General features: G+C 30.4%; 1 protein-coding gene across 1 annotated transcript in view; it reads right to left on the bottom strand.

Moving 5' to 3' along the window:
• Positions 1-17,768, bottom strand: part of LOC107449511 (Equilibrative nucleoside transporter 2) — a 73,514-nt gene extending 55,746 nt beyond the window's left edge. The window contains exons 1-3 of the mRNA XM_016065042.4: positions 17,604-17,768; positions 13,954-14,083; positions 12,903-13,020 (exon numbers count right to left, since the gene is read on the bottom strand). Of these exons, the coding sequence (XP_015920528.1) occupies positions 12,903-13,020; positions 13,954-14,068 (233 nt within the window). The 5' untranslated portion in view covers positions 14,069-14,083; positions 17,604-17,768. The remainder of the gene's footprint in view (positions 1-12,902; positions 13,021-13,953; positions 14,084-17,603) is intronic.
• Between the last annotated feature and the right edge of the window lie 6,214 nt (positions 17,769-23,982).

Genomic DNA, 23,982 nt, shown 5'->3' with positions numbered 1-23,982 from the left:
TTAATAGATCACTTTTTGCCGTACTTAATTCGTGTCGATTGCATTGTAAATCTAAAATGTTCTTCAATAATTTTTGCGGCAGTTTCTGCCAGGGTTTGTTTATTTAAATCAGTTTGATTTAAATCAACTGATTTTTTTTAAAAAAATCATTGATTTAAATCAAATGATTTTTTTTATCTATATATTGATTTAAAAAGTTAAATAAGTGTTTTAAATTATTGATACTACTTTAATTATTTTCTTTTCTTAGTTTTTAAATTTATTTTAAATAAATTGCTGCATTAATTAATTTAAGTTAACGAAATTATTTTCTTTCTTGGTGTGTGTTAAACTCCAACACATTTGAAATTACATTTTTAAAAATCTTTTGATTCTTGAGAATGAAAGTACAGATTAAAGTAAACACTTAATGCTGTCTTAATATAGACAGACTTGCATAGCTGTAGAAAGTAATTAATAAACATGAATTTTTTCACAAAAAAATACAAATAATGTTAATTAAAATTCTACCTTTTGATTGAAAAAACATCTACATTATTAAAATCTTGGAATTAAAATCTACATTATATTTTATTGGTGGAAAATGTATATTTCTAAAGATTGAGGTAATCTTAAAAAGAAATTACCCTAATATGCCAAAAATAGGGTTTAAATTCTCTATTTCATTTNAATTTCAATCATGCATTTGTTTCAAAATGGTTGCTATGCATTCAAAGCTATGTATTATAATGAAAAATTGTTTTAGGTAGTTAGAGCATCTTAAATATTGTTATAATATAGTATTAATATTAATTTAATTTTAATTAAACATTCATACAGTTTTTTTAATCATAAATCAAAGTTCTTGCAGTGTATTTGAATAAAAATAAAAAAAAAAACGATTTAAATCAAAAAAATCTGATTAAACTCAAAAAAATATTTTTTTTTTTAAAAAGTCAAAAAAAATCACACACCCTGGTTTCTGCTATGCATTCTCGCGTACAGTTAGGCAGTTTCTGATTTTTATTACGACATGCGAATTTAAAATCACACATTTCAATGATTACTTATTGGCGCACTTTACCCGTGCTAATTTCATCGTAAATATTATTATATTATTTTTTTTTTAATTACTGCGATGCTTTTTTACATGGCTTTTATGATCCCGTTACCTTAACTACGATGTTAATATAACGTTAATGTTTCTAATCACAAATTTAAATAATCACTATTTTATAAAATTTAAGCATATTTAATCGTAAATATAAATTTTTTCGTCACTTCGGTAGTTGGCACCATGCATTTTGTACGTGGTATTTAGAATCCCTATATTTTAATACAATATTATTGCGCCATGAAAAATTCGAAAACTTAAGGAAAATGTGAGTTTTTAAACAGTTTCAATTTTTTTCTAGTTTTGGTGACTTTTTTAGGAAAAAACTAAAAAGAAAACGTTTTCTATGTAAAATTCTTAAAACCTCTAATAATTCAAGAAACAGAAATAATATCTGAAAAATACTAAATAAATTTTATTTTGTACTTTCAAATAATTAAAAGTATTTAATTTTCTGCATATATGTTATTAGGGTTACTGATAAAAAAATAAAATAAAAAAATTAAAAAAAAACTTGGTACTTAGAACACTGATGTAAATATAAAAATTATTATATTTGCTGCTAACAAGACTAAATATGTGTGCGACTCTCAAAAAGGTTGTGCATCCTTACGTTAAAGAGTAAATTAGAGAATGGAAAACTAGAGGGGCGCGATGGCTCAGGGGAAAGAGTGTTTGCCTTCCAATGAGGAGAACCGGGTTCGAATCCCAGTCAATACGAATTTCGCATCCGGCTTGCACCGATCACAGTGCAGACGTTAAATATCCTTAGTGGTAGACGGATCATGGATTAGAGTCCCCTTGCCGTCAGGCTAAAAGTGAGAAGTTCTCGTGGTCTTCTTCTCCATGTAACGCAAATGCGGGTTAGTTCCATTAAAAGGCCTCCACGAAGGCAAATTTCTCCCAATACTCGATCCAGGAGTTCCCATGTCTTCTGGATTGGGTTCAAAATTACAAGGCTACGGAGTTGAACATTAGTACTCGCAAACCCATAATATTGGGTCGGCTGTTCAACGACGATTATAAAATAGAAAACTAGAACAAAATGTTAAGAAAGGCGAAATTTAATTTACTCTTTATTGTAAAATAAACAATAAATTAGAGATATAAACATAATTTAGAGATATAAAAAACATAAATGAGAGTGATAACAAGGCAGCAAAAACATACAGGGAAAAAAAGGAAAGCGCAAATTATGCAACTATCTTTTATTATCTTTATATATGAAACAAAGTAACGAGAAACAAAACTAAAGGAATAAATAAAAGTAATATATCTGTTCATTTGTTATAAAAACTAAACTAAGCTCAGTGCGCGACAGCCCATGGAGGGCCAAGGCCTACTGTGCCCATTTCAGTTTTCTTGACCTTCGGCTCTGGGGTGCAGGATGTTCCGGTTAGGTGGTCAGCCGAACGCGAAACCCCCAGTGTTTAGTTCCCAAGCATGCTTGGTACTCATTTATCGACCCACTGAAGGGATGAAAAGCTGAGTCAACCTTGCCCGTCCCGAGGATCGAACCTTGAACCTGTGCCACGGGAGCGCGAAGCGCCACCACCCAGTCACCGGGCGCCATTTGTTATTAAAAAAATACAAATAAGTAAAAATTTGTCGATCCAGGTGAAATTCACAACACTCAAAATCTGAAAAACGCCCCATTCAAAAAATTCTCATTTGTAAAAACGGCCTATTCACAAAATTCGAATTCGTATAATCGGCCTCTTCACAAAATTTCGCATTATAAAAATAATGGCACAAAATTTTTCAAAGGCAGATTCTCGGAAAAAACGATTGCAAACGACGAGATTTTACTACAGCATCCCCACGAATTGAATGCGTCTAAACGCAAATTCGAAATTGGTGTGTCGTAATAGAGCATTAATAACATTGGAATTAAGAAAACCTTGTAGAAAAAGGAAATGGCGAATGAAAAGACGAAAAAATTATCATCCAACGTGGCAACATTACGAGAGAATTAAACACGAGTCGGAAGCATCAATGCGAAAAACTCAATCGCAAACATCGCATTAAAAATATCAGAATTTGAAAAACCATACGAAAAGGTAGACTGCCGACAAAACTATCACCAAACATCATGATATTAAGCAGGGGTAATTTGTGATACAAAGTGAAAAACCTTGAAAACTTATGAATGAAAATTAATTCAATATAACAATAGTGATATAAATAAAAATGTCTGAAAAATTTCAGAGTTAAAAAAAATAACAATAAGTAATACTTTTCAAAATGAATTGATCAGCTTTTAATATTTTTACCTCTTATGGTAACCATATTATGTAGGCAGAGCTATACTTTCATCAGTCTAAATATTATATTAAATCTCTTTTTGCTGTTATAAGACCCTCAACATAAATTATCAGTGCCTGACCGTTACCTTCCCTTTTGACCTGGCATTCGGTATTGCAATAATTTTGTTATATTTGATGGTTTTTTGAATTGTAATTTTGTTTCCTTTGATAGACAATAAATATCATGGAACTCTATTAAGTTAATTATTTTTAGATCAAATTTTAAAGTAATCACATTATGTTTTTAAAGTCCTACAGTTAATTCTTTTTTGTTTGGTTAGCATGAAATAAAAAAAGCATTTGGACTAATATTTTGTCTAATTAACCAATACATTTAAAATTATTTTTAGTATATTTCTGAAACTTTTTAATTCATATTTGAAAAATCAGCTATTTCGGAAACTTACAAATTTGAAAAATAAATATTAATTGTGGAAGAAAATGCCAAAAGAATAGTTTTCGATCAGTTATTTTAAAATTTTCATTGAAGGAGCAAAATGATGGGCTATGTAGAAATCGGGAGCCTCCTTACATAAAAGTAGATCTTAAAGTTGAGGGAGGCATTTTATTTTATAACCGTCGTTGAACAGCCGACCCAATTTTATGGGTTTACGACTACTAATGTTCAAATCCGTAGCCTTGTAATTTTAAGCCCAATCAAGAAGACAAGGGAACTCCTGGATCGAGTATGGGGCGAAATTTGCCTTCGTGGAGGACTTTTTAATGAAGCTAACACGCATTTGTCTTACATGGAGAGGAAGACCACGAGACCCTCCCACGGTTAGCCTGGCGGCAAGGGGACTTTAACCCATGATCCGTCTACCACTGAGGATATTTCACGTCAGCAATGTGGTCGGCGCAAGCCGGATGCGGAATTCGTATCGACTGGAATTCGAACCCGGTTCGCCTCATTGGAAGGCGAATGCTCTATCCCTTGAGCCGTCTCGGCTGAGGCATTTAGTGTAATATCTAATAATTAATTTACTGGATCTCTTGCAGGGCGCTGGACTTACGTTTGTGAGAACGGGAGTTCGAATCCAGCCGGCCGAAGACTCCCAAGTAGTAAATGGTGACTGGTGCACGTTAAATCTGTCGGGTCACAAAGTCCGCCATGTTCCCATAACAAATAAATACCTCTGGGGTACTGAATTGGAGATTGAAAAAAAACCGGACTACCCTCAATAACTTTTGATATAATGATCGAATTTTTATTTTCTAGGGCTCAATCTTAATAGTTCGAGGGGGTAACCTCAAATATGCCAATTAATAAGCGCAGACAATAATTTAAGGTTATGAAACCAGACACAAAAACGTACTTCCTCTGCATAAACTATTTTTTGACGGATTCGGATTTCTTACCGACAAAATATAGGGAGTAGCCGCCATCTGTTAAATATTGCTTCAGTAGTTTGGTCAGAAGAACACTCTAAAGTTTGGACCCTTTAATGTTAATTTTACCTTTTCACTATGTCTCGAGGACTTTTTAAGCGAATTAAAAGAATATTACACACAATTATAAAATTAGTTTATCCAAAGATAATTCCATGCCAAAAAAAAAACACTCAGTAAATATTTATCAGTTTTTTTTTTGTTTTTTTTTAAAGGTCAAAAGAATTTTGAATTGTAAGGTATACAATTTTTTGGATTATTTTAAAAAAACCTAGTTTTATATGACAAAATATAAAATTTGAGCGAAATCGGTTGAATAGTTTCTGAGAAATAGAATTTCAAAAAAGTCGTATAATTAAAACCAGATTTCTCAGGAGCTATCCAAACGCTTTCGCTCTAATTTTGTATTTTGCCATGTAAAATGACATACTTTAAAATGACGTCAAGAAATCGTATACCTTAAGATTCAAATTTTTTCGACTATTATTAAATAAAATAAAAAAATAATAAATATTTACTAAAATTTATTTTTTGCATGAAAATAGCCTTGATAAACGAATTTTATAATTGTGTGTAAAAAATTTTCAACTCACTACACACTAAGGGGCTTAAACTTTTCATAGTTCACCTGACTAAACTATTTGGACCATATTTCTCAGATAGAGGCAACCGCCTATATTTTGGGGGTCAGAAATCCGAAAAGTATGTTTATTAAGATAAAGTACCTTTTTGTGTCTGATTTCGTAAACTAAAATATCGTCTGCACTCATTAATTAGTGTATTTGAGGTCACCCCGAGCCATGTAGATAAAGTCCTAGATCAGTGGTTCCCAACCTGGGGGCGATAGAGCTCCTCAAGGGGGTGATAATCCTAAAGGGGGGCGATCAGGGGGCGACGAGTTTTCAAAAGATAAAAACTGCTTATAATATTAATAACAAAAGCTATTTGAGATCAAAATTGAAAACATGTATGGAACTTATGGTTCTGCTGTAGACAAAGAATTACGATAGTTAAAAATTAAAAAAATTAAAGTTCAGGATAGTTTTCGTCATACGTTTTGGTATCGCAGGCGAAAATCTGACCTTCAAGAATTCTCTTTTGTTTAAAATCATGGTCTTCTATATACCTTCTTCTCCTCAAATGTTCCTCCCTCGTCTCATTCCCTGCCCTCCGATTTTAAAAGGCATGTAATAGGAGAAACGGATTTATAGGCGAAACATTTATATAACTCTAAACGTCACATAATTGGTAAACTCTTATTTTACCTGCTACTAAAAAAATTGTTGAAATCATGTTGGGTGAGAGATCGAGCAATAAGATAAAACCTCTGAGCAATAACACTGTTCCCAGGCGTATTGATGAGACGGCCGTAGACGTTGAATCAAAACTCATCAAATTTTTGAAAGAAGGTAAATTTGCATTGCAGATTGATGAATCAACTGTGATAGATAACAAAGTTATTGTATTAGCTTACGTGAGATTCATAAATGAGAGTAAGGAGATTAACGAGGAAATGTTGTTTACAAGAACTTTGATCACTGATACAAAAGAATTGTCGATTTTTAAATTGGTCAAAGACTATTTTGAGGAATAAGCTCTTACAAATGTAAGTGCTTATGAACAGATGATGCTCCTGCCATGTCTGGTTGTCCTAATGGGCTTCTGGCGCACCTTAAAAAAGAACTACCGGAGGTCATCACCAGTCATTGTGTCATCCATCGTCAACATTTGGCTGCAAAAAAGTTGAGTGGTGCCCTGCATGACACTTTACAATTCTTTATTTCTGGCATCAATAAAAACAAAGCTAATTCTCTCACTGACCGTTTGTTCCGAGAACTTTGCCGTGAAAATGATGTAAATTTCGAACGCTTGCTCCTACATACAGATGTGAGATGGCTTTCAAAACGAAACTGTTTGCGCCGTTTCTTCAAATTGTTTGACTCGACACCACTGATCCTGTTTTAAGTGAGAGTTTGAAGCAACGCAAGTTGGAAACTGCGTACCTCACGGAAATTTTTGAAAAAATGATCGAAATCAGCGTAAAAGTTCAAGGAAATAAAATGAACATTATCAAGGCTAAGGGAATCATATCTTCATTCATCGCCAAGTCAAATATTGGTCGCAAAGAGCTAATGCAATTTCCAACATTGAAAAAGTGTTCAATGGCAGATATCGAGATTCTCGAAAATAAAATCTTAATTTTTACTGATCACCTTGACCAGTTAAAAACTGATACGGAATCAAGATTTAAAGATTTGATGAAATTATAAATTCCGGATTGGATTTTCGATCCTTTCTCTTTCGAAGTTGTGGATAAGCTCACTTCCTCTTTGCAGACTGAGTTTTTAGATTTGAAGTATGACTGTGAGGCTAAAGTCGTCTTTAAAAAATACGGTTACGAGTTAGCTTGGGTAAAGCTTATGGACACTTATCCACAATTGTGGAAACAAACTGAGCCGCTCCTCATCTCGTTCCCGTCAACATATTTAGTGGAGAGAGGATTTAGTTCTGTCTTGCAGCTTCTTACAAAGCAAAGATATAGGTTGGACATTTGCTTCAAAGGAGACCTGCATTTAAATCTGACGAACATAAAACCTGACATTCAAGCTTTAACTGAAATACACCAAGCACAGGGCAGTGGTAAAAATGTACTTTCTCACTCTTCAATTTTTTCTCAAATTATAGTTGTTAACGTTTTAACTTTTTCTTGATTACATTAAAATATGAATTTTAAAAAAATGTACTTTTGTTTTGAATATTTCGTATTAAATATCATTTCTTTTTGAAAAAAAAAGATGTAAAATTTGTTTAGTAATTAATAAAAATGGCAGGGTGAAATTGTCTCCTTATTTATATTACAATTTAAATTAAAATCAAATATAACTTAGGGTTTGGTTGCTCACAAGCAACAATGAATGGTTTTTGAGCAAAAAGAGAAAGGGGCGATGTGTGTCAGCCAACCTTAAGAGGGGGGCGATGGTCCACAAAAGGTTGGGAACCACTGTCCTAGATCGTGACAATGCGAAAATCCGATCATTAGATCGAAAGTTATTCAGGATGGCCCTTTTCTTGTGCACTGTACATGAGCGTGTAGGAGGCTAAGTAAAAATGAAAAGGCTTTCTTGTCTTTGTTGTTAAATTTAAATTATAAGTTCAATCTGATTATACGCAATTAAGAATAAAATTAAAGGCCAAATAGATGAGTAGCAGTTAATAAATGTGATTTCAAAACAGTACTATATACTATCTAGTACTATCATATATCCTCGGGCCAGGGAAGGTTGACTCAGCATTTCAGCCCTTTATTGGGTCGATAAAAGGAGTATCAAGCAGGCTTGGGAGTTAAACACTAGGGGCTTCGTGTTGGGCTGACCACCCAACTGGAACATTTACTCTTGCACCTCAGAGCCCAAAGGACAAGAAAACTGGGATGTGCACAGTAGAACATGGCCCTCTATGGGCTATTGCACCACTGAGTTTTAAGAGTAACTATCATATTACATGGCATATTGGTACATATACTCTTGGAAGATGGGTGCCTAGGGAAGTGCGTTTCTCTCATTCTGCTAGTCCAGAAGGGGTTAAGGCATGAATAAAAAGTTTCAAATAATATTTGTTTGCAAAAGTTTCTACAGCATTTTCTTTTAACAGTAAGCTTCCTTTAAACTTCTGTTCAATTCTTTTTGGAAATTGCTTTTGCCTTTATAATTATTCTTGCAGCATTTGCTTATTTTATAAATTTTAAAATTATAATAGTAAATTCATAAGTGCATTTATTTTTATTAATTTATGTAAATAGCCAAGTCTTTAAAATTTGACTAACAAAATATTGGTCAAAATAATGATTTGCAACAGTTGTAACTTACTGCTAATTATAATTTTGAAAAGATATTTAAAAACTTACGACGACACCCCAGATGGCCCAGGCTATTGACACCTTAATCAGATCCCAATTTCTAGCATTACCAAAAGTATTCCTTTTTTTTTTTTTTTTTTTGATGCAAGAACAGGCTAACATAAATTTTTTGTTTGGCATTATCAAAACAATCAGTCTAATAGTAATATACTTTATGATATAAAACTTTAAAAAAATATGAAGATTGTAATAAAAATCTATGTGTTTTAAAAGCTCAAAAATAAGCATGCATTCTCAAGTCTAGCTAGACATGAATGAGGAAAACAAAAGTGATTTGATCCGGAAAACTTAAAGTTGGAAAATAAGGGCAAAAACAAAACTAAAAAAATGCAAGAGCCGAAAGTGAAACAGATAAAGAAAAATAAAGGAGAAAAAGCAAAACTAGAAAGATACACAGCAGCTGAGGAAAGCAAATCAGGACAAAGTGCAATTGAAAAAAAGGGGTGTGTCTCCATTATGTGCCACACTATGATAAAGTCATAAACATTTAAAATTCAATGTATGTATGAACTATTTATATTAGTTGATAATGAAAAAAATTGCTCTACACCTATGCGAACTGTGTTAACAAGATTTTCATATCTTTCACGGCTACCACAGACTTTCAAGTTTTGTTTTTTAGCTTTATTTTCCCTATTTTCACTGGCAAACTGACTCTCGAAACATGACGACTTATTATCTTTATTTTTTTAAGCAAATAAAGTGTTATATCATTAAGTATATCTATCAGTTTCAGTTTCTTGGAATTATTCAATATACAACTTTGAAATTTGTCAGATCCTGTAAAAAATTTCTTTAGAAATAACCTGTCAGAAAAGATGGAGAAATATAGACTAATGTTATTGATTTATTTTATTGCTGATTAAAGAAATTAAAAAATCACACCTATAATTTGCAATTATTAAACTAATTGTCCCCAAAAACAATTCTAACATGAGTTTTAATCTAGCAAATTCTTGTCATAAAATGGGCCACTACATAACTGTTCTACTAATCTTAACACTTCCGAAGCTTTTAATTCCCCTCTATTGCCACTACAAAACATGAAAACAAAGAAAACGACAAGAAAAAGAAAAATCATCTCAACTTTCACACAGTGCCCTTTACCCTCGACCAAATTTATCAAAAGAGAGGAAACTAGTGACAGAAGACTTTGTTTAGAATGAAGAGAAATGGGATAACGTAACAGTGAGCTTTTGTTCTACTTTTACTCTAGCTCTAAAATTAATACAGGCTGAACATCAATGTGTTTTCAATCATTTGTTCAAAATGAAAAACCAAATTGGAACATTTTGTATTTACATGGTAAAATATACATGGTGTTTATAAAGTTCCGGACCCATTTTGATGTTTAATAACTCATAAAATAATAAAGGTAGATTAAAATTAATAACATAAATGGTTAGATAGACTCAAAAAGTTTCATGACCCTTGTCAATGAACTTCCACGTGTGCCCCCTTCGTCGCATGGAGAATATCAAGTCGATAGTCAATTTCACGTCAGGTAGCGGCAAGCAGGTCGGCATCCACAGGGCTACTGCGGCTGTAATTCTGGCCTTTAGGTCATCAATGTTCGACACGATCCTCCTGTAAACATTGTCCTTTATAAATCCCCCCAAAAGTCAAGCGACGTTATATCAGGTGACATGCTTGCCACTACCTGGCGTAAAATTGACTATTGACTTGATATTCTCCGTGCGACGATGGGGATACACGTGGAAGTTCATTGACAAGGGCCATGAAACTTTTCGAGTCTATCTAACCATTTATGTTATTAATTTTAATCTATCTTTATTATTTTATGAGTTATTAAACATCAAAATGGGTCCGGGACTTTATAAACACTCTGTATAATTACAGATGTGGAAACTTCCCAAACTAGTTACCCGTAGTACAATAACACAGATGCTTGTGAAATTCAAATAAGCGCAATTATAAAGTGCATATACTACTTAATTAAGCATAGGTATATAATATTAACAAAATTACTCATAAAATTACTACTAAATACCAAAAAAAGTAATACTTAGATAAAACTCTTAATTTAAAACTACAACACAGAAAATCCATACGTAATTCATGATAAAATGACAAAATTAGATAGATTAATTGGAATCAATATTCCAGTTTTTAGTTAAATTAGAAAATACAGGTTAAATTACAAAACCCTTATTGCCTACAGCTATTAAACGGATAATTAATATTAATTAAACACATTAGAAAAAGATAAAAACACTCCTCTTTTATAGCTATCATATTCCTTATTTGGTTAAATATTTCTTAACCCAATGACTGCTCCAGATTCAAGCAGTTCACGTGGCAGCAGTAGTGATTGCTGGGGACTGAATACCGTCTTGCCCGATATGGGTCTTCTCAGAAATATATTAACGCATCATAATATCATACATAATCGAATTACTATTACTTTGCCCACTCTAAAAAGCTCAACAAAAAAAATTTCCAATATATATTGTTTATTCCTTAATGATAAAGTTTTAGAACGCTATGATTTGATAGTGATGTGTCTGGATATTGAAAGCCGAACAAGTAACATAATACTCTATATTTAAACAAAATCCTTGCTTAAAGAAATAAGACCAAAAATGCAATTAATTGGTGAAATTTTAAGGCAAGTATAAACAAATGGAATAGCTCTCCTTTTATGTTGTCCGAAGACAACATATTTTCTTCCTCATTTGTTATAGGGAAGACTGAGTGCTTCGATTCTAGTGAGTTGTTTTTTAGCGAACATTTCACAAGGTAAGAAGGAGCTGCCATATTGTTTCTGCAGTTAATTCAAGGCATCTGGGTAAAAAAATTTGTTTTACTATGTTAGCTCTTTAATAATCTTTTGTTTTTAAACTAGTCTTATCAGTTGGTCATTACAGTAAAAAAAAATTCTTCCCAGCCCAGCTTCATTTAGTGAGGATTCAAACTCTAGCCCAGAGAGAATCCAAAAAGATTTAGTTCAGTAATAGCATGATACAGTAGGGAACCGATTATCGGGACCATCGCTATTCCGGATAACCGGTTTGTTCCGGTTTTCTGAATCGCGACAAAAAGCCCTTTTTTTTTATTGTTAAACCCAACTAAAAAAAGAAATATTTGGAAATAATCTTGAAAAAACAAAGTAATACACTAATGATTATTTCCAAAATGATGGTAAGGTAAACATCTTTCAAAAAAGAAAGAAATATCCTAAAATCTTATGAGCGAAAAAAAAATTTTTTTTAAAAAATGGCGGAAAAATTTATCGAATTTCGTTCCGGTTTTTCGGTTTACTGATTTCCAGATAACGGGTTCTGTGCTGTATTTTGTTTTGCTAACCTATGCTTCCAAGGTAAGAACAGGTACAGCATGCTGGAGTATGACCAGGTACTATAATTATGATATAAAGTAGACTTAAAATATCAGGATAAAGAAAAAACATTAAAAAATGTGCTATCAATTAACAGATAATTGTTCTGAAGTGACTCATAAAACATAAAAGGAAAACCTCAAAACAAAACTACCAAAAAAGAGAATTATATGAAAAACCAATATAGCAAAACAGTTTTATCAACAATAAAAAAAAATAGAAGAACAAAATTTTTATTCGATATTTTTTTCCGATAAAGAAGATTAAAACACACCAGACATTGATAGTTTATATAATAATGATGTATAGTAGGATAAGAGTGGGTGAATAGACTTTTCAAAAAAAAAAAATCATCAAAAAAGTAGTGCATCTATGAATTTTTCAAAAATTAAGCACAAGTAAACAAAGAATTCCACGATTAAATCGAACTGTTTCTAGGTAGGTTAAACAGTTTAGCTCCAACAGGCTTTTGAATCTTAGCTACCTGGTCTTACCTATATGTACAACAGATGAAACACAGACTGATTGAACAAATAAAAAATTTCTTATTTTTTATGCTAATTAATGATTGATGAGATTTCATAAAAGAGGGGAACTATTCCTAAAAGCCTTCACACTCCATCATATTAAAGCCATAGTCAAAAAACAGTGAATGAGTATATAACTCCACCTATGCATGATAGAAAATTTCAAGATAGGAAAATTTAATAAATTAAGTTTTTCTTTACCAAGCATTACAAACAGTTGGTTCACCCTTAAAGATTTTTTGAAAAGCTTAATATTTTAGTTTCTTGTTTAAAATTATAGATGTGCTTTTAAGATTAAATAACTTAGACTTGCCTATCTGTAGGTGGATTTTCAGCAATAGGAGTTTTAAAGTCGTCATGCCGAGATTCCCAACAAGGTGCTAACCTTACTGGATCAAGTAGAGATTCTTGTTCCATAGGATTTACAACATCTGAAAAAGATTGCAATTATTACTTCCACTACAAAAATTATCCATTTCATGTCTTAATCTACTTTAAACATAAATCCATACATTTTTTTAGATATGACAGGAATTTAATCAACTAATTTTTTAAAAAAAATTAAACAAATAATAAATACAGTAGAACCTTGATTGATTGTTTCTCATGAAATCATACATTACAAATGATAGATACGAAAAATTTAAAACATTGCCGTAAACATGGACTTGCTGATTATTACACTGTGCTTACTGGATTTTGTGTGGAGAACTTGTTGCCATGAATGGCGAATATCTATGGGTCTCATCTGCCCACCGAGAGGCACACACTTCTTATTATTTTACATATTTTATGATGCTCTTCGCCCATTGAGATAACTCTATTTTGCATTGGATTGCAAGGCTTATGCTTGAAAATATAAGATATACGAGGGTTATTAATGAAATTAAAAAATATGTAAAAACATTTAAACACTGGTGAAAATAAAAACTCAGTCTGAAAAAAAACTCCAAAATTAAATTTTCTTCTTCTAAATGTATTTAATATATTTTTTATTTGATTTTGTTCTGCTGCTTCTTTATTTATGCTTATGCAGTGTCCTTCCTTAGCATTTTTAGAAGGGCGGCCTACCCTGTCTGCCTCTTGATCCCTATAAATGTGCAGGCATTGCCCTTTTTAGTAAAAATAAGCACCCATTCCTTAAAAACACTGCCTTTTTTTATTCATATTCTATTCTAAAAAAAAAAAACTATTCACTGTTCAAATAATAGTTAAACACTTGTAAAATTATCTGTGTTTATAGGTTTCATACTAATCACTATTACAATTTTTTATTTTGTTAAAATTATTCTCTCCCCTATATCATTAAGCCAAAGGGAAACAAATGTAATGATATGGGCAGTAAAATAATAAAAGTGCCTTACCTAAAGTGCCTATACGTTTCTTTGTAGGAAGGATGGATGTACCACTACTTGAGATATAATGTAGTGGTACAGAATCACCCCTGTTTTTCATTTGGAATTGGTCCTTTAAAGACATCCTCTACATTCTAACCTAGAAGAAAAAATAGTTTTTTAGAAGAAATAATTTCAAGAAAAAGGACATTTGGTAATTAGAAAATAGGAATAATTTTTTTTCATACCATATATGTAAAATGCAACTAAATTCAGAGCCAAAAAAGTTAACATTTAAAACTTTTTGAAATTTTAATTAAATTTAATTAAATTAGAAATTTTAAAAAGTATGAATGCACGACAGAAAAATTAAAATCAAATTACAACATTTTAAAAGCCATTCAAATAGTTATGGCAACACGAAATTCTTCCAAGTAGCACAATTTAATGATATTTTCTAAAGTCAATGATTAGGATCTAATGGCTATGATCTAATAATTTACTCACATGCAGAGCTTTTTCGATAGAATGATTGTACAGTGTGCCACTAAAGTTTAGACACTTAGAATTCATCTATAAATTTTAAAATAATATATGTACCCCCAAATTTTTTCTACAGCAACTGTAGTAAACAGTTGTGAGACGATTCAAAGTAAAAGAAAAGTAATAGACTAAAAAATTAAAACAAAAATAATAATATTCAAATTTTTACTTGCCCAAGTTTTTACACAGGATTAGATAAATTCAGATTCTTAACAAATAAAACTAAGTTAGTCTTAACATTTTCAGCTCTCATTAAATTTATACACAGCACCAATGTCAAAGCAGTTCATGCAAGAAGAAATTTCTATCAGATCTATTTTAAAAGATGCCTTTCATACATATGTAATAGGAAGAAATGCTCGCAGTTTTTCTTTTCAAGTTTTGAGAATAAAAAAAATTTCCATAATGATTGACTTCAGCTAGAATTTCAAATTGATAATATAACATTTAATTCCGAAATTGCAAGAATTTAAAAGATAGGTAGGAAATTCTATTTTTTTTTTTTTTTCAGTTTATTTCACAAGATCACTAAATTTTAAAAAACATGTCTGAGTGAAAACTCTGTTACTCATCAAGATTTATAGCAAAATAATTAAGAATCATTGTGGTCTATTTATCCATCCCTTTTTTTCATTTGTTTTAAATAAAAAAGATTTTTAAAGTGATATTATGCATATGATATATTATACATTAAAATCGTGCATTTAAGTCTTCCCTTTATTGCTCACATGATAATTTGCACAAATTCATCCTATATATCGAGTGGAGTAAAAAGTTATTGCGTTTTTTTCCCCACGACAGATTGCTGTAGTGCAGTTTCAGAAATACTTAAAGCATTTGCAATAGTAATATTTAGGGATAGCTGACAGTTTAAGCTTCATTGTAAAAAACGAATTAAGCTGTTTTGCTGAGTTTTGGAGATTTGACAGCTCGTTGAACATGGAAGATCAAAGTGCTTATTTGTGCCAAATTCTGCTATTTTACTTCAGTAAAAGGAAAATTGTATGTCAAGTTAAGGAAAAATTGCGTAAAGTTTACAATGACGATGCTCTATTAAGTGTGCACAGCCTCTTTCAGCGAAGGGCCATTTACACAGCAGTTGGACTAACAAAGAGAGGAACATATGTTTAACCATGTTGGTGGCAAACATGATAATTTTTATGACAAACTTTAGAGTTCTAAGAACTACATTTCTTACAAATAAACTTAGTAATGTTTTTGCAAATAAACTTATTAATGTATACTTTTAGTTATTAGAATTTATTCAAAAATGAAAAAACATGCCTTTTCAAATTTTCTTTTGAAAAACATTTCGAAAAATTTTTAAAAAACATGCCTTTTCCTTTTCATCAATAATTAATTTATTTAAAAAAATATGTATGCAGATCTACAGATAAATATTGAAAAAGAAATAGAAATTCTAGCAAAGAAAAACTAATGCTCACAGAATAAAAGTGTAAAAAAAAAATATACAAAACGGATTTTAATAATTAATTAAAATCGAAATAAATATTTTAATTAAAGAATATTTAAAGGGTTTAAACAAAAACTAAAACAAAACCATTGTAGTGTAAAATAAGAGTTAATATTTATTTGGTATTATACTTCAGACATTTCTACTACTTCAATTTTTTGAGGTTTCATTAATTTTAAATAGAACATGTTTTCTTTTTAAAAGATCTCCTAAGCAACAAAAAAAATTTTTTAATAAAATTACAAAAAGTTAGCAGTTTAAAAATAAGAGTTTTCTTCCTATTTTCTTAATGTTTCTGGTTGCAACAACATTGCATTGAGATATCCAAATTCTAAATACCACGTGCAAATGCATGGCTCTAGCTGCCGAAAAAATGACTAAAATCAACTTATATTTACAATGAAATATGCACAAATTTTATCAAAGAGTAATTATTTAAATGTGCAATTAAAAACTTGTGTGTCATAATATCATTTTAGTTTAAATAACAGGGTTGTCCAATTCAAGAGATAAAGCATCACAATTGCAAGGGGAAAAAAATGCTCTAATTTACGATGAAATCAACATAATAAAGTTCAACAAATATCTAAAAAAAAAAAAACATGTAAAACATATTACACATTTTTTCTAGTAGTTTACCTAGTAAATGTCAACTAATAATTACATTTTTTTACGATATCCCGTAATATCAACTAATAATTTACGATATCCCGCTTCGTTCATTTTTTAAAGCTAGTCTGACAGAAAATGCTAAACCGGGGCACCATTGCATGTCTTTCCAGTGTAGTAGGATTATGCTTTCACTCTTTTACACTTATTAATTCACACATTCAAAGTAAAATTTTAAAACTATGTCTTAGTATGTAGATAACCAATTTCTAAATAGATAACCAATCTTTACCATACTTTGTATATAATGCTGAATCTTCACAAAAAAAATATTTAAAGGATTGCAAATTAATATTTGAGGAAAAAATCAAACAAGGAAGTTATCAAAATCTAAGGAATCATGATTGAAGTCAATCATACTAAATGTAGAATTGGAAGAATTAAAATCAGTTTATTTGTTGGGGGAAACAAAAAGATTATTTGGTTTGATGTTTTGTTTTCAACTTAAATATTTGATACTTCGCTTTAAATTAAAAGCTATTTTAATCAAGATTACTTATCTGAGGATGGTACTAAAATTTATAATAAGTTATTATGGTTGTTTTGTGTTATATACCTTTTACATATATTTCCTAATTTTTTTGTCAGCATTTTGAATTAAAAACTATAATAAATTAGGACTGACAATTAGAATAGCGTTTCTTCACGTGATTAAAAAAAATGATGTTAAACAATGTTTTAATTAACGGATTCTCAAAGAAAGTTAAAGAGCTCATGTTTCAAAACAAGTTCTTTCAGTTGAAATAGGATAAAAGGAGCAAATTTTTTACTATGCCAAGGACGTACAATAGGCTAGTTTCCCTAATGCATAAAACTATGCAGATTAACACGGTCAAAAGAAACTATTTTTAATGCTTGTTATAAAATACGTACGATAAATTTTTAAAAAAATTTCTTTATTTAAAACGCACATTTCTATGACACTCAAAATAAAACAGACAAAAGAGTTAAGCACGTGCTACAAGAGAAAAATGAAGTAATTATTAAGACTTACCAAAATAAAAATTGTCTTGACAGTCTATTTTAAGTTCATAAACAAGAAAGTAAACAATCCATCAATTCATATTTCGATATGATCAAGTATGTGTGGTCCCACAAGTGACCTCAGATGGTCATAAGAAACTCGCTTGCTTATGGATGGTTGACCGTGTAAAGCACAGATGGCGCTAGTGATTAAATGTTGTAAGACTTCCCGGTTACTACTTCCGACTGATTTTTATGCCTATGCTTGAATAACCGCGCGATCCAATATTACTAATGGCGTTTTCAATACAATATATTCTTGCTCTTCTTGTATAACTTTCAACGAACAAACAACAAATGAATTCGGAAGACTCCGAAAACTTTAAATTACTTAAAAAGCTTGTTATATGTAGATCAACCCGATGGATCGGTAGGGTTTAGTATTATGGAGCAGCAAATTGCTAGTGCCCAAGGAAGCAGATCCAAGACCCCCTTTACGGAAAAATCAAAGTATTTTTGAGGTATAAATGAGGTATTTTTAAAGATATAAAGGAGTTTGTTATTTAAATATGTCGTTAGGTTGAAAAGGGGGCAAATGAATACCTCAAATATACCTCCAGAGGTATATATGTATTAACCTGAGGTGTTTAATTTTACATCTGTGGAGAGGTAGATATTTGCTACTTTGAAGTGTTTCGTTTCCAACCTTAGATTATTACTTATCAACCTGAAGTTTATTTTTTTATACTTGTGGAAGTATTTATTCAACAACCTAAAGTGTTTCATTTTACACTTAATTCATTAACAGGCTATTATAAATCTACCTCAGGCGTATTTTTCGTCAGTTGAAAAGGTAATTTCTTACTAACGTGAGGTGTATTCTGTTCAACCTCAGGTAATTATTTTGCAAACTCAGGACGGTCTCAAGAATTCAGTCGGGTGTTATGAAAACAAATCTTACAACTACTGGAACTGAAGAGTGACTTTGAATGGGCTGAATAGATTTTAAAAGTACGACGTTTTCGTTATTCGATTTCTCAGGAACAATTTGGCCGATTTCGCTCAAATTTTGTATTTTGCCATCTTAAACTAGGGGAGAGTGGGGTCAATTGTAACAGGGTACGATTGTAACAGAGCAAAAATTTCGAGTGTCGGGTTCTAGATTTGGTTCCTAGGTGGCGCACAAGGTGTATTTAATAAATCTACATGTACACCCCTGATGGCAACCATTTTTATGTACTTTTGAAAGAGTTACATCACAAAAGATATTTTCACGCCACGCAAGTACTTTTTTTGGTATTAGAATATTATATTGTAACAAAGTAATTTTGTTTAAACAAATAAAAATTAGTAACCGAATATGTAAGTGGACACTTTAATTAACATTTCAATAAAAAAAAGATTAGTTTTGCTAATTAACTAGCATTGTTTTTAACAAATGAAGCTGAAATGGCGTCTTGGGGACAATTGTAACAATAAGTAAAGGGACGATTGTAACAGCTGAAAATAAATAATCTTATGTTTACAAACCATTACTTAACTCTTTAAGAACCACCAATAGTTTCCTATATCATTTATATTATGTTGCATGTGCATTATTTTATTTGTCACCTTTCACAGCATAAATTAAAATTTTTAACCCCTTAAAGTTAAAAGTTTAACCCTTTAGGTCTCTGCTCATTATTATTTTTACTCCTAAAATATCACTACTATTTTGATCAATAAAAAAATATATCACAACTATGATAATATGTATAATTAACTATGTTTTAGTTGAATTTATGAACTGTTACAATTGACCCCGTAAGTGGGGACAATTGTAACAAGTGCACGACTGTCAAAAATTGTTAATAACTAATATAATAACATTTAAAATCAGGTATTTATTTTTTTTTCTAGTAGAGGATAGTCTACTTTACTCGTCTGTCAATTAATACTAATAATATATTGGATTTTTTGTTAGTTAAAAATAGTTAAGTAAAAAATGTTACAATTGACCTCACTCTCCCCTACATTCCTTAAAATGATGTAAAAATTTATATACCTTACAATTCAAAAGCTTTTCGGTTATTAATAAATAAAATAATAAATATTTAATGAAATTTATATTTCGCATGGGATTATCTTTGGAAAAACGAATTTTATAATTGTGTGCAAAAAATTTTTCATTCAGTTAGAAAGTTTTCGAGATAAACGCAAAAAGTAAAATTAACATTAAGAGATTTAAACATCGAACCGCTCTCCTAATCAAACTACTGGGATCATATTTCTCAGATTGTGGATACCCCCTGTATTTTAGGGTTCAGAAATAGGAATCAATAATGTAATCCCTTAATGCAATGTTGAGAAATATTTTGATTTCGTTGATAAACACCATACACATATTATTACTTGTAATTGAAATATTGCAGTATAGTACATAGTATGAACTTGTAACTAAGAAAGTCAATTTTAAAAGGCACAAAATTTAGACCCATGTACCATATATCAATTAATGAAATTCAAAAATACTTCCCTAATGACCTCAATAATTTTATTTTTACAAATATCAAATAGATCATCTTTACCTTTATATATGTTAACAGAATGGAAATGGGCTGTTTGTTAATCCTTAAAAACTTTATTTTTAATAATAAGAAAAATTTAAATAGCAGTAAAAATTCAACAAAATTTTCTAAAATTGATTGATTAAGCGATTACAAAGAAAAATTGTATTTACCCCTCATTGACGAAGCTAACCCGAATTATGTATCTTCTGAAAAAAATTCCACGTTGAACGTTTAAATATGGAGTTTAAAAAATAGTAAAAATTTTAAACGTAGTATTTTAAGTAATAATATTATCATCTTTTTTATCTTATAAAAAGCTTTATATAAAAGGTTAAAAATTGAAATTAATAATATATAATTTCCATACTCAATTATCAGTCCAAAATTTCTATTAAACTTAGAACAACTACTTTTGGGTCTGTACATACCTATCTAAAACTAGCAATATTTTCTCTAACAACTTAAATAAAATTATTGACATTATTAAAGAAAGTTTTTCTTGAATTATCACTAATAATCAACCTATTTTAGAATTTAATAAATAAAAAAAAAATTAATTCTATTGCGATTTTTCATTTCCTGGATCTCTTCAATAGCATTGCCCATTCTTAACTAAAAGATGATATGAGTTACATTTAGTTTTTAAGTAATATTTACCCTGTGGAATTAATTTCGTTCATAATCATGACGATAATATTAGTTTTAATTTTTTTTGGATTTAGGTATCAAAAAAGACGAAAATATCTGCATTGTTGATTTATACAATAAAAAATCCAATATTTCTAAAATCATTTATTTAAATACCATTTTTAATCAAATGAATAGGATTAAAAAGATTTTGTAGTAATGTTTATTTACCGAAAAAACAAATAAACGAACTCTTCCAACATTTGATAAAAGAAAAATGGATATGCAACTAATATAATTAAGCTGTATATAAAATCAATGGTTAACTGTAAATTATAATTATTAACAAATTTATTAAAAATTTCTTTGCTAATTAAATATATTGTTTTACCTTGAGTAAATCCAATTCTGGTAAATTTGTGGCTATAACTCTTCTAATATTTAATAAAGAATTTTTTTAAATATTTTCTTTATGTCAATAATATCTGTAAAATCATAAATATTAATTTTTTTCCATTAAAAATTAATAATATCTTTAAAATTATCAATAATACTAGTTTTCATTAAATGTTAATAATATCTCTAAAATCATCAATATTATTTTTTTTTCCTTAAATAATGATAATATCTCTAAAATCATCAATATTATTTTTTATCCATAAATGTTAGTAATATCTCTAAAATCATCAATATTAATTTTTTTCCTTAAATGTCAATTGTATCTCTAATATCATCAATGTTAGTTTTTTTTTCTTTAAATGTTAATAATATCACTAAAATCATCATTTTTTATTTTTCTTATTAAATGTTAACAATATCTCTTAATCCATCTATATCAAATATTTAAAAGTAAAATTCAACCTTATTAATTATTAGATATAGTTTTATTTTATAAATTAGCAAATATATACAATAGCTCCTCTTAATTCATTTATTCAAACTTTTGTACACTCAGTCCGAATCTTAAGATGTTGAACTCTCATTTGCATTTGCAACAAAAATATAGAACAGTGATAACCTAATTTATGAATTATTTATCACTTTAGTAGATTACTCATTTCATTCAACGTTAATAAAGTTGGATGAATCGCTCGATAGTTGCATTTTAAATAATGAATTTTCGATTAAAGATTTGACTGCACAACACTAAATAAGGCGACATTTATGAAACATATCACTAAGAGTTTTAATTCCAAAACTCATCTTTTAAGGGTAGCACACAACGACTCTAAAATTGATTCTATTCTAACATTTCTTTGCTCACATAAGAGAAAAGATTTAGGAATACTAAGCTTATTTCTTTTTATTTCTAACTTTTCAAACTCGTATTTACGTTAATGACGCATTAATGTTTATTGATTCATAATGTATGCAGTATGAGGTTACATATGGATTAGCATGTCATCACGTACAGACTTTTTCTTTCCTTTCTTTTTTTTTTCTTTTTGATTCGCAAGAATGTGGATTCATTTAGTTGGTATGACATTCAATTTTATCCTTGAAAGCGAGAATTCTTATACCCCAATTAAAACAATCCAACGCTGTTTAATTTCATTGTCTGGGCAGCTGTTTTTGATACTCAATTCAAGAAAACACTATATTATAGTTATTATTATTATTATATAGTGTTTTCTTCGGCGGGGATCGAACTCACGACCTCTTGGACATGGCATAATTTGATTTTATCTTTATTTTATAACCGTCGTTAAGCAGCCGACCCAATTTTGGGGTTCTAATGTTCAACTCCGAAGCCTTGTAATTTTGAACCAATTCAGAAGACAAGGAAACGTCTGGATCAGTATCCCCAGAGATATGAATTATTATGGGAACACAGAGGGTTGTGTGACTCAACAAATTTAACATGCATCGGGCACCATTTACTACAAGGGGAATCCTCGACCGGTGGGGATCGAACCCACGACCTCTTGGTCATGGGCCCAGTGCTCTACCATCCAGGCTACCCCGGCCTAGGCACTAGAAAGAGAACACTTGAAAAACACAAGAAAACACTAGAGCTGATGTTGACTATATAATATTCAACATTATACTCAACAATGAAACCTCGTTTTCGTTCGTATAGTGCTTCGTTTTCAATAAGCCTTGAGCTAAAATTTTCTCTATTGTTTTTTTCTATTGCGAATATTTCATTGCACAAATAGAATCAGTCATATAGTGAGACATTTTCGTATTTCAAGCAGATTTGTATCATCGTCAATAGGTTGCAGAAAAAGCAAGGTTTTCTTACTCAGTGCTAACATTTAAAATTAATCGAATAAGAATTATCTTAAACGCTCCTTCAAAAACAAGAGTGGCATAACGATTTGAAATGAAACGCCCGAAAATACTTCAAAGGAATGTTTTCAACACTTGTCCCCTTCGTAATGCTCTGTTCAAAGAAAACTAAGTTTGTCTGCAGTCCCTGACCAAATTATTCGTCGCACTATAAGATTCTATGTAAAATCTTAATGATCAGGTGATACTATATACAGCTTTATTGTTTTTATACGTCAGATACCGGTTTAAACTTGTTTACGTTCGTGTATCAATTGGTTAACATTGCAATGCAATACGTTAAAAATAAATACAAATAGGAAATAAATAAAAAATCTCCGGAATAAAAACCCATTACATGCATGTTTAAATATAAAAATATTGCATATAAACTCGTGCAAAACATAAAATTATTAAAGCACTATAGTGACTAAAACCGGTTTAAACTTGTTTACGTTCGTGTATTAATTGGTTAACATTGCAATGCAATATGTTAAAAGTAAATACAAATAGGAAGCATATAAATTTTTATAACAATCTCCCGATAAAAACCAATTTAAAATCTCCTGACTGTATAAAAATCTGAATAAAATTCCATTACATGCATGTTTAAATATAAAAGTATTACTTATAAACTCGTGCAGAACATTAAATTATTAAAGTACTACAGTGCGTCCAATAATTGGGTCTAATTATTTTAGTATACTAATATAATACCTCATATAATAAATGTTCCATACTCCATATATAATATATCGTCTAATTTATCTAATGCTCGAATTCATATTATATATCGTCTAATTTGTTGCTGTTGTTGCTAATTTACGTCGCACTAGAGCTGCACAATGGGCTATTGGCGACGGTCTGGGAAACATCCCGGAGGATGATCCGAAGACATGCCATCACAATTTTCATCCTCTGCCGAGGGGGTGGAACCCCCGCTTCGGTAGCCCGACGACCTGC

The sequence above is a fragment of the Parasteatoda tepidariorum genome, chromosome X2 (assembly GCF_043381705.1).
Source record: "Parasteatoda tepidariorum isolate YZ-2023 chromosome X2, CAS_Ptep_4.0, whole genome shotgun sequence".
In the NCBI taxonomy this organism is placed as follows: Eukaryota; Metazoa; Arthropoda; class Arachnida; order Araneae; family Theridiidae; genus Parasteatoda; species Parasteatoda tepidariorum.
The sequence above is the reverse complement of the archived record's forward strand: the minus strand, read 5'-3'. Positions and strand labels throughout refer to the sequence as shown.